This window comes from Halyomorpha halys, unplaced genomic scaffold (genome assembly GCF_000696795.3).
Source record: "Halyomorpha halys isolate HHAL.00 unplaced genomic scaffold, Hhal_1.1 Scaffold470.1, whole genome shotgun sequence".
In the NCBI taxonomy this organism is placed as follows: Eukaryota; Metazoa; Arthropoda; class Insecta; order Hemiptera; family Pentatomidae; genus Halyomorpha; species Halyomorpha halys.
Window position 1 is genome coordinate 318,088 of NW_027115723.1, and position 12,945 is coordinate 331,032.

General features: G+C 30.7%; 1 protein-coding gene across 1 annotated transcript in view; it reads left to right on the plus strand.

The window, feature by feature from the left end:
* Positions 1-259: 259 nt before the first annotated feature.
* The window catches only part of LOC136797111 (uncharacterized), a gene marked incomplete at its 5' end in the record, with an annotated part of 46,926 nt that continues 34,240 nt past the window's right edge, over positions 260-12,945 (plus strand). The window contains 1 exon segment of the mRNA XM_067052744.1: positions 260-394. Coding sequence (XP_066908845.1) covers positions 260-394 — 135 coding nt within the window.

Below are 12,945 nucleotides of genomic sequence, written 5' to 3' on the forward strand. Positions count from 1 at the left end.
AATTAATAACATAATTAAATTTTATAAGAGATCCACGTTTATGAAGTAAAAATGCCACCATTATATTTAAATAATTAACATTGTCTGGTAAGTTAAAGCTCGTTAATTATTCCAGGACACACTCAAACTTCACATGTTCCATAACAGGGGGGGGCGAACCTCAAACTAGTTAGAACTAAAGGTTGTAGCTAGTCACAAAGTACTATAACTAATGTAACTGTGTGAACTATATTTAGAGCATCCTCTGTTCTGTTGGCAGGGTTGCCAAGCTGGCTTTGACCGAGACTTACGAGAACAGCGGCCACTTCGATATCACTTACACAATGTTCGTCTGGTTGGCCTTCCTCCCCACCACAACTACACCAGCCCTCTACGCTTCTTGGAGAATGAGCAGGTAAGCTATGTCTATAGATTATTCTATCTTCGCTACCCATTTATTTATGAAGTACCGCTGAAAAATCTTTTATTATTCCTAACACCTCCTTTTGGGATTCCCTACTCATATCTCCATTCGTAAAGCTTCTTCCCTAACCTCATCCAAGCTCCATTTATTTCCCCATCTGCTCAAAGATCAATCTTCCATTTACATATAAATAAACAATGTTTATATATGGCAGCTACATAAATATTATTTTATTTTTGAAGATTATCAGTTAGCATTATGTAACTAATTCCAGGAAGATGGCTAAGAAATGTAAACAAATAACAGAAATAAATATTTACTAATTATTAATAACCAATGCTTCGTTTCCCTTTAAATTTTACTCTATAGACTATTTACATATTATTTTAATTTTAGCTTTCCTGTTTTTATATATTCTGTTACTTTAATATTCCATCATTATGATATTATAGTTTTATTGTTCTTGCTACGTCAAATTTTCCCTACTGTTCCTAATTTCCATTAAAACCCTCCACCATGCCACCTACTCCTGTTATATACATCTTTTTTCCGGACTTTCTTTAATAGGAATATGTTTGTTTTTTATTTATTAAGATGTTGGGATGAAAAAAAACCTTCCATTTCGAATATTATCACTATTCTATATTTGTTTTACTACCTTTTGGATGTCCCCATATTCATGTACTACTATACCTCGTGCGTCTATTTATTTTCGAAATATTGTCATATAGTAACATTACTTAAAATTGACAACACAGTAATGTTTCCAATAAGGAAAAACCTGAAACGTAGTCCAAATAAATTGATTTCCATTTTATTTTCCTTTATTATTCCTTTTGCCTATAATGATTAGTTCTTTATTCCATAAAGACCACTTCTATCTATAGACTTGAATCTTTTTAATCGAAGTACCTTAACAAATGTCGATCAAATAAACTGAGGTTCATCAAAAATATTTTTAAATCCTTTATGGCGTGTTTCTCTTCTTTACTGTTCTTGTTTCTTCATAATATTACATTTTAATTTTAATATTATTGTTAACTTATTCCTTCCATAAAATATGAACTATTTAAATGTATATTTCACACTGAAAATAATAATAATCTATATACATATAAAAGTGAATGGTGGAATCTTTGTCTACAATAAACTTATGAATTACTGGACCAAGTTACGTGTTGTTTTTCAAAATGTTATATTTCGGCTTGGGAAGGTGTCTACAATAAACTTATGAATTACTGGACCAAGTTACGTGTTGTTTTTCAAAATGTTATATTTCGCCTTGGGAAGGTTTAAAGATAATTTAATCCCCGCATTGTCGTGTAGAAAAAACATATGAACAAAATTGAGCGTTTTTGGTTTCTAGCTCATAAAGCATGCGTTTTTTCACTGTTATTGTACACTAGTTGATTCGACTCTTGCCGTGGAATAAGAAATAAGTAAAATTACTGTTTCTTTGTATATATTGTTTTATATTTAATTATTTATTCTATATTATATTAACGAAAAATTATAAAAACATACCATGGCTCGGGATAACGTAGGTCAGGAATTTTTTTTTTTTAGAAAAGAACATTTATATTCGTTTTAATTGTCGTCTCAAAGTACCAAATACCATTTTTCAAAGAAATAAAAATTATAATTTTTTCAAATCTATTTATATGAAGGATTTTTTTTCTTGCAGTGTCTAGTGTTCATATAATCGTTCATAACTCCTCTGCATTTTATCTAATCCCTACGTTAATAGAACCGTTGGAAGCCTATATCAATTAAGTTGATTTAATGTCCTTATAGAGGCGAAATAAGGGATAAGGGAAAAAATTACACGTTTTATTTTATATCTCCTGTTCTGATTGGTTTAATTAGACCCGAGTGTGCCCTTTGCTGCAGTTTACAAATCCCTAAACCATTGCCAAGTTTAGTGTGGACTACTCCTGTATTATTGAAGGTTTTTCAATTTTTTTGATTTTTAGAGCGAAAATTTTAGAAAAAAAAATTTATTTTCCGAATTCGTAAAATTCGTATTTAAGGGTTCTCGAGGTGGTAAAAAACGAATATCAACTTTATTTCACTCCAAAAAAATCTTTTACCACACTTTCATGGGTCAGTCGTTCAAAATTGTTTCATTATAGTACTAATATTGAAGCACAGAGATGGTTATTATTTAAAAGCTATTCATATTTCATCTAGTATATACATAGTATATCATAGAGAATATGATAGATAGTAAAATTTCCTCAAATAATAATAAAAAAAATCATTTAAATCGAACCAGTATCAACTATGATACAGTGAAGTTAATTGTTGTCAAACAATTTACCGTAGTTACCGTTTTTATAGTTACAGCTTCGGAAAGCTGAATATTTTTTTTTTTCAACTTTTCTTTCTCAATATGCTAAAAACGAATGTCATCCCATAAAAAAAGTTTCATTTATTTTACCAAATCATTGTAATAAAGTATACGTATATGTTTCATTTAATTAAATAAAAATATATATTTTATTGAATAAATCTGTATACTTCTCAAATATAGCAATAGAGAAGCATTGCCCGGTCAGCTAGTATAAGATAATATATTAATACTAACCCTTAATGACATTGCTCGAGTGAGAGCTACCAGGACAGAAGGGCACATATTAAAGTAACGCTGCCGTCGTAGGCACTAAAGAGCCCTCTCAGGGTGCTAAAGATAATTTACGAGTCGCTGAGGCAAGGCCCGTCTCTTAGAGACCTTGTAAAGAAATAACTCTTCAAGAGGTACTTCGTTCTAGAAATTCTTTACCAGAACAATCATCTTTCCATTTATAATAATTCACGCACTTCATGTTCATGTACGAAAAGAGAAAATATCCACATGAAAAAAATAAATAAAACTTTGAAGAATAGAATCTTGCCGCATTGCGATGTGTCCCCATCGCTTTAAGGGCTGGATTTAAAGTTTGGGCGCCCATAAGCCTAAGAATTTTCGCGACCTCTTTTCATACCATCGGAAGGGGAGGATAACTCAATTTTTCTCTAGCATTATTATGATAATTTTAATTTTTTCGCGTAATACCATCACTAATGAAAATAACTTGAGAATTAAATTTTCCGTATTTTGGGTATGTTATATAAATTAAATATTCAAGGTATTTGGAATACGTTAAATCTCTCCGATAGCTGATAGTTCATTAATACATGTATGAATTATATTTCATTATTGACATATTAATAATAACATTTGAAATTTCCTCTGGATAAAAATTATCTTATTATTCTGATTATTAAAGTAAGTAAAATTATTTTAATAATAAATTTAATAACGTTAGTACAAGAGAAAAATAAATAAAAAACAGATCAAACTATGAAATAAATTTTCCCCTTTTAAGTAATTATTTTTTACTTTGTGCCATACCTTCTATTCAGAGTGAACTTTTTTTTTATTTTTTATGTTTATAATTTTTTATTTGCACCTGTAAATCTAGTTTACAATCAGAAAATGAGCTGTAATATTTAGACATGGCATGAGAGAGACAGTACTCAGTGGTGCATCCACACTAATCCTCATAAGTTATTTGATTACACTAGGAGCTCCCTCATCCAACTCCTCTTCAGCCCACGCCGAATTACGTTAGGCATGTCATGTCATCTGTTGTACAAATTTATTTAAATGTCCATGTAATGTGTTGTGAAACCGTTTGTAAATCATATGAATGTGGTCGGAATGCGTGGTCGTGTGGTCGTCTGAAACGAACCCACGTCGCCAGTCTTAAGAACTGCGATTGAAAAGTTTTTATTTTTTGAATCTGTGTCTTTTTAGCAGGTCCATAAATCTGGTGGGCGTATGTTGATGTGGGTTTTAGTAAGTATGTTTCTGTCCAAGGGATAATGTATAATGTCTGTACAGTATGGCAGTATTGTCTCAGTCGGAAATTTATCGTTTTACGTTCTGTTTTGACGTGTTATAGTTTTAAGTTATTAATAAATTACATTGTTTGTTTGTATCGTAGGGTGATTGGCAATGTAAACTGAAGGCCATGTTTTGTGTCGTGGAGTAAATGTGACATGTCGTGGTTAATCTTAATTTTCCATCGTGTGCACGAGGTCTGTATATTGTTTAGACTATGTTGCAGTTTGTGTTCCTCAAAATTATAGCAGTGTCGTCGCAGTTAGCATGTTTTTGTTGTGAATATGAGGTACATAAGTAGGGCCAGGATAGAACCTTGACCGACACCTACAAATATTGGTTTCATTGATGAGTACGCTGAGCTTTGTTGGACAGAAAGGAAACGGACATGAAGAAAAGATTGCTGAACCAAATAAGTAGGGGCTTGTACTAACCATATCACCTCCTAAAAATAACGTAGTGTACCTTCACAGTTTAGTATAGCTATAATGTGTATATAGATTGGTACTATATATATATATATATATATATATATAGTATATATATACAATATTGCATATATATACTATATATATATACATTAGTGTCCTTCTAATGTTAGTGTAAATTTTTGTCCTACCTAGATAATAATAATAATAATAATAGATAATAATAAATGTCTTATAAATAGATGTGAATGGGGGAATGATATTAGATACATGAAGCTGAAAATAGTCTTTTGTTTATTTGGGTTCTTTCTGCTGATCACATCCCACGACCATCTCCTCCTCTTATAAATTGTTATGCTATTATTTCCTTCGTATTTGTTATTATATTATTATGCTTATTTTTTTCTTACTACTTATTTTTTTCTTTATTTCAGCCTCTATATTCGGTATAAATGAATAAATAAACCTCTAATACTGATTGCAAAAATGTGTATTGTTGCATATATGGAAAATAAACTTTTTTTTATTTCGGAACATGTATAGGTTCTCCATGCATCATCCATCCTATATATATGAATATATATATATATATATTTGACAAAGCCCCAAAGTAACGCTTACAGCTCTTTGCTTATCTTTCTTCAAATTATCCTAACTACTCCATTTGGTGTTGTATGTTTTCCCTTTGTTCAGCATAATTTGGCCCTTTGCAAGACTGGTCCTGGGTTTGCCTCGGATATCCCTCTCTAACTCGCTCTTTTCGCATCCACAATTCATGTGCATTTCATTTTTTTTTTTATTTTGTTTGTGCCTTTGTCATACTATGTCTTATCTGAATGTCACGCATACGTATATTTAAAGAGTAATTTTACCATTTAGTAAAGAGAGCAAACAAGCGTGCAATTTGTTTTAAATTTAAATGCAATCTAGTCTTCATCAGCAATCGAAACGGCATAATCTATAATTAAAAATTATTTAAAAAAAAAATTGATCAATTTTAAACAAATTGTTATATTCTGGACATTGTATGGCTTTTCTTGTTAGTTCTAATCATATATTGAAGGTTGCACGGGTGTAACAGGTAACAAAAATAATGATTACAAATATAAAATATTATATATGTAAAAAGTATTTCTATTTCTTTATAATTTTCCACATACATCTGCCGAAGTGGTCTTTTACCTATCAATTTTATCGGATTCTACCCATTCTACTTCCACAGAATCCTTTATACTTTTACGTGATTGACATTTTTCTCGGTAAAACTATATTTCGAATATGGCTTATTAATTGGTCTATATTTTGATAGATTTTTGAATAAAAACACTACCATCATTCAATAAATGGCTTTCGATCGTAACTTGAAGCTGCACAATTTGTCTATTTTTTTTTTCAGATTTCGTGACTATATGGTTTAGCTGCGAAAAAGTCCTTTATGGATACTTACCTTTGTTATAAAAAAGGCACGTCTAGTAGACGTTTTCTTAAATGACCAATCAATAACCTCGAATAATAGATAATTACTGTTCTAGTAATACTGAAATATCAGATGTAAATAACGATAAAAAAAAAGAAATAGAAAAATAAAATTCATAAATTTAATACTTCTTCTAGTTACATTTTATATTTATTGTCATACTTTACATGTTTGGCTATAAATTGGTATAGGAACATTCATTAAAAAATACAAAGAAAAAAAAAACACTCTCATAAATCTAATTTGTTTTCCCATTAGTTCCTTTGTGTTCCCTCTAATTTTTGTTCCCTAACCATCCTTCTATCTGAGGTGTTAAAATAAATATATATAAATAATCCATACGTAATTCGTATGACATATTAGATTTATTCTATATTTTGTTACATTGTATAATGTGAATATGAATGTTCCATTTTAAAAACCAAATATTATTCATGGTTTCCGCATTGCCAAGAACCAAATTGGAACAGTTTGCCCACAGAACTCTCTCCCACAGATATTAGGCACAGGTGTGCCAAACTGGGTACCCTTAACGATTGGAAAACGAAAATTATCGTCGGTGGGGAAGGAGTTTAACTGCCACAAACGGCTATAGGTATTACCAACGTTGTCAGGGTCTGGGGTCAAACATTTTTGTGAATTTGGTTTCACTACGGAGGCCAAATTCTGTGCTTTTATTAATAGTGAATTAAATACAAAATATAACTTCATTTCAATTCTGTTACCTTTTGTTGAAAATTGAAAAAAATCGAGTTTAAAAATACAGACTTTTTATAACTGAAGTTAGTTGTTAGTTTAAATCCACAACCATCTTTTTTCAAGAATCTGATATCTCGTTTATACTTTAATCTTACGAAACTTCACAAGTATGACAAATAGTAGGCAAGAACTAAACAGAAAGTTTACTTTCCCTCTTACATCATGAAGATTTAGTTAAAATGAATTAGTATTTGTAAACTTAGTTTGTCGAGAATAGCTGTAATACTACAAAAAAACTGAGACAATAAGTAATAACTTTAAAACAAAAAATTTAATTACTTAAATGAATTAATTTCAATCAACCACTCATAAAAAATTTGGGAAACCATGATACCTTTTTTAATTATATTGATTTCCTTCAGCGATAGGCATCAGTGTTTTAAAAAATAAATCGGTAAACATCAATATGAGTAAACTTATGTTATGATAAACTGACATTGGTATCATTGTCCTCTATTTTTTTTAACATATTAGTATGTCTAGCATTACTTTAATTTGAAATCAAATATAAATAGTGTTCACAAACATTCCTTACATCCTATTTTTTTTTTTTTTTTTTCATACCCTCCTATAATGATGTTATTGAATATCTGGTACATACATATAGGAGGTATGCTATATGTATATCTGGGTGATGATACCTTGGATTGCCTTTTGGCATTATAAGGTTAGGTGAGGGGTCCATTGAAGGTTGTTACTTGGTTGTCTGACGCTAGTGGAAAAATCCTATGAATTATTTTTTTTTTTTATAAAAATTATGTGGTGTGGCCTATGTAAATTTTTTTTTTCTGGGAGCGGGTTAAGTAAAATTTCAAAATAAATTATTTAGATGAAATGTTACGTTTATGAGCAAGTCAGCGCCCGTAAGACCATTTATGAGAGCAAGGGCTATAAATTAGGACAAAGATAAAATAAATTTACAAAAATAAATTCAATTTTTTTAATATTTAAAAAGACTAACAATAAAAATAAAAAACTATATTTTACGCTAGTAGATTGTAGTGGGGCTAAGAAGCCTTTATCTTCTTTATTTATACAGTGTGTATGAGTATGTATCGTATATGAGTTTTACCTATATACATCTATAAATTATGTATGTATATATATATATATATATATATATATATATATATGCTTATATACTTTTAACTAATTAGTAAGTTAATCATTAAGAGGTGTTCCAGCTCCAGTTTTAATCAAGGTGTGCTATATAACTGATATTTCACGATTTTTCTTTTTCGTTTCCTCATGTAAATACGGTCTTTCCAATAAGGAAGTTCTGGAAATGATTCCAAAAGAAAGTACTCCTGCAATCCGAAGCTGACACTGAGCTATTGGAACAGAGGACATCGTTTTCTAGCCCATTTGTCTTCTTAATGAACAATTCAGGTGTTTCTACCTTGTTCCTCTCTTTCTGGAACTGTTCTATTCCTTCCGCACTTCTAGAGCCCTACACTTTATTTAATTAGAACTTTAGTCTTGTATTTTGTCTGTCTGCAGAAGAGTATAATTAAGCTGAGTATTTTAAAAAAGAAATATTCATCCTCTGTATGTATTGCTTACCTCATTTTCTTCTTTCATTGTTAGAATGTTATTTTATAAATTTCACGGCAGCAAGTATAAACAGTTTTATATATCATTACGATTACCTGCAGTAAGAGTCGCCTGGTTTATTGTTTACAACAATAATATATGTTTTTGTATATATTTTCTAATATAAGATACCTGCCAACGCCATATGTATCTTTTCCTAGACGAAATTACTTACGTTACCTACGTCATACGTTGGCATTCTTAAATTTAAGTTGTTTACTTAAATATGGGTGAAAATGTCCCACCTTTTATAATAACTTGCTCCAGCTCATTTCTTCTTCTTCATTTTTACTCTACTCCTAAAGGATTTCATAAATTTATGAATAATTCTCAGTACACTGTTTATTAAAGAAAAAATGACAATTAGCATTATAATTTTTTTTTTTATTACAATTATGTTTTTTACCCTCTTACTCGGAGTCCATTTGTTCATTAAAGTTTATTCTAAATATGTAGGTGTCTAATGTAATGATATATGTGTACCAGTGGTTACCAATATTTTTCAGGTTTTGGTGTCAGTGCTCGGATGACCTTTTCAATACTGGCTACGTATATTGCCATGATTATTATCAATTATGCTAAAATATATTCTAGATGATTCGAAGCATCTATATTTATGGCGCTACAGCTCTTGAAAAGTCAAAGCCTACAGCAATTTTGTTACCAGCTGCCATTCCACACATCAATTGAAGTTGAGATTTTACCATCCTGCACTTGCCATACATTTTATCACCATTATAACATCTGAATACCTGTGCAAAGTTCTTATTTCAGCATTCGTACGTATGCTTAAATTGGACCGTAAATTTTTCATATATTTTCCTAAGAAAGCTTAGAAGAAGAAAACAGATAAACCTCTGTTTTACCGTGCATAAAATGAAACACCCATGTCAAGGTCTTCTGTAAAGATGACAAATTTTTCCAGAATATTGAACTTATGTCTTTCTGTACATAGCACAAACTTTCGACTGCGTTTGGCACGATTGATATCTATCTGGATATCCATTATCTGACATAGTTACTTTCAAGTCCACTGCGGCCTTGAACGCTCCAATTATCCAATAGAGGCTGAAGTCCCTCAAGAAGGAGTCCTGGGCCCAGTTCTATATTCTTTCCACGGCTTATATCTCTGAGAAAACTTGCTGATATACGCCATATTTTCCTGCCGCTCGAGCCTTAATATGACGTTTCAAAACTAACCAAGACATCTTTCGCTGATTGATGAAAGGTGTGGATTAAACTCAATTATTAAAAATGCAAGCTCGCCGCATTTACACTCGAACGCAGATCATATCGGCCATGATTTGTAACTCCATTCCAATTTCATTCTCAGTAACAGTCCGCTATATTGGCTTCATGTAAGACAACAGACTAACCCAGTAACTGGACTTGAAAAACGAAATGTACAATTTAAAGCTAAAACCGAAACTCACATCATTCAAGGGAAGAAATATTAATTTACTAGACGATACTTAAAATAATTTGGACCAAAAAACATGAACTGTGAGTAGAAAGCTAAGTTGCTGAACATCGCCCGTACCCACTCCTTTCAGTCTAATCATCTTCAAGTCCTTCGAATATTTGTCAATCCATATTATGTAACAAAAAAAACCTTATACCATCACTTCAACATCCTGTTCGCCCTTTAGGTTATTCCATCCATATGCTTAACCTATTAAACAGGGCCTTATTCATAACCCTGATGTAGTAGCTAAATCCATATCCAGCCCTAACCATCCCGTTAATCCCTATGGAAGGTTGAAACTGAGTGGCTTCAAAACCTTTTGTGAATACAGTACTCAAGTTTTGGCAATGGATGGTGACTTATTCTATCAAGTTCTAAGGTATTCTGCTCATCCAGTCTTCACTGGCTTTCAGTACAACTGGCGAGGCTGGCAGAGAAGTTCTGGGATCCCCCAGGCCTGGCTTTGCCTTACGCATGAGGAGTACAAAGTTTAGTTCAGTACATTTTCTTTGGTTCAAAAAGATGACAATATAAAAAATATTGAAATAATTATATTCTCACAGCTACTGAGGGTGTTTTTCATAATTTTATCCAAGAATGCTATAAATAACATCTGTCTAATGTTAATGCCCTGTATCATTCCTGTTATAGATTAGACCTTTATCACTCCTAATATCCCTATTGTTAATCGGTAACTTATTTATTTTCTTGGTGCAAAAATTAAAACATGTTCTGGGTAGGAAACCTAGATACGTATGTTCTACAATTTTTAATTTGTTAAAACGACTATATATAGTAGCCCAAGACTAAAACTATTTGCTTAGAAATTTCAAAATGTTAGCAACAAAGTGTAAATATTAACCTCGAAAAACTGTATTAATTTAGATAAATAAGATACATGGCTATCGTCTGTAATCTATCCGTGACGGGTTTATACATATTTTCTCTGATGATTAGTTGTTAAACTCTACAGTGAAGTGTGTAAACATTAAAGTAGAATTCTCTGGTCAGTCCACATGAGCCACAACAAAAATAGTTCTACAGTCCAACTGTATTTACAGATACTACAAAAATGTTTATATCACGAACTTTAAACTTTTTTTACTAGTTTTTTTTTTCAAATTAAATTTGGGAGAATATTTAAGTTTGAATTATTTATTTCATGTTTTAAGGACCAAAAAAACCACTTTGGTCTGGTGAGTTTTTAAACCACTTTTTAAGTTCTTAATGATAATAAATGCATCAAAGTTCAAGACTCAATCAGAACTTTGTATTAGATAAATAATTTATTTAGAAGGTTTTGAAATTAAGTTCGCGACATATCTATGTCAAACATAGATATGTCGCGAACTTTTGATTTGGATTAGGTAAATTCATTGTGATGTTTAATTAGGACATATAATTTGAGATCTAGACAGTAGAAAGACAGATATTGAAATATTAGATAGATAATAACTTAATTTATTGAAAACATTTGAACAAATAATAATCAAAAACAGTCCATTATTAGCGTAATTAAAACGTACTTGCCCAATTGGTACGATAAGTCACAAAACAACCAAAATATATCTTTGCTAGCTTTACACAGATCCTCGTAATAAGTAAGCATTAAAATCATATCATGAACACAGTTACAGATATGATTTCATTTTCAGATGGGGTTGATAAATCATTCTATTTTTCTTTATGGATTTGTTAGAGACCTCTGTTCATTTAGTTCATCATATCATTGAATTCCCTAAAATGAACATTCTTTCTGATGAAATACTGTTCTCTATTCTCTTCTGGTATATGCGGCATATTTTTAAAAAAAATATCTTTATTGAAATTTACAACTATATATTACATAATACATTTAGTAAATATGATCTTAGTTAAAATGGAGTGTTACAGGCGTGTAGAGCAACTGCCCATTGGTAGCACACTAATGACATATTACATTAGCTGGTCTCGTGGCCATCTTCTTTTCAGGCTCCTCGGAGGATTGTCAGGATGGAAGAGGATGCATGGTTAGAAACTAGGAGGTTGGAGTGGTTAGGGAGTACGGCATAAATTTAAATTATTATCTCCCATTGTAAATACTTTAAAAAAAGACTTAAGCCTCAGGTGAATCTCCAGATGAGTTCCAAAGAAATACCTACTTTCAGTTTAGTCCATTGATGTGAAGAAAGTTTTTTAATATCAGAATTCTCATTCCTCTTGAATCCTCTAAGGCCTGAAGTTTTTTCTTTCTGAAAAGAATGATTTAAGTCTTAGAAAGATCTTCTTAAACCTTTGATTCCTGGTAAATGCTACGCATTTTTTTTAGTTTAATTAGAAACCATCAATAAAGTACCGAGAAACAAAAGTTTCTATAAAAATGGAATCGAAAATAATACTTTACCAAGTTTTGGTATATAACCCAAAAAAAATAAGTAAATGTTGACGAACTTAAGCTACCTGTATTGAGATGAAATTGTGAAATTATTATAACTTAATAAATTATTAGTATAAATATAAATATAAATTAATAACTTAAATATTAGTAAATAGATAAAATAATTATTAACACAGTCACATTTCAAAGTTTATTTACTAAATTAATATACTTAATAAAAACTTTAACATTATAAATAAAGCCTTTACCTTCTTCACTTAGGTGAAATACATTTTGTTTGTATAAGGGTCATTAAAATGCGATTTTGTGGCATCATGATCATATTATCCCAGTTTTTAATTGAAAATACCTTCGGATATGGCGCGTCTTGTAATACATGTTTGTAATCCTTATTTTAGAAATTACTCTTAACGCACACCTCCACATATAGAGAAGCTAACTGGAAGCGTTGCAATCTATTTTTTGTGTTTCATTGATTTCTGCGCCATATATATATATATATATATATATATATAGTATATATATACAATATTGCATATATATACTATATATATATA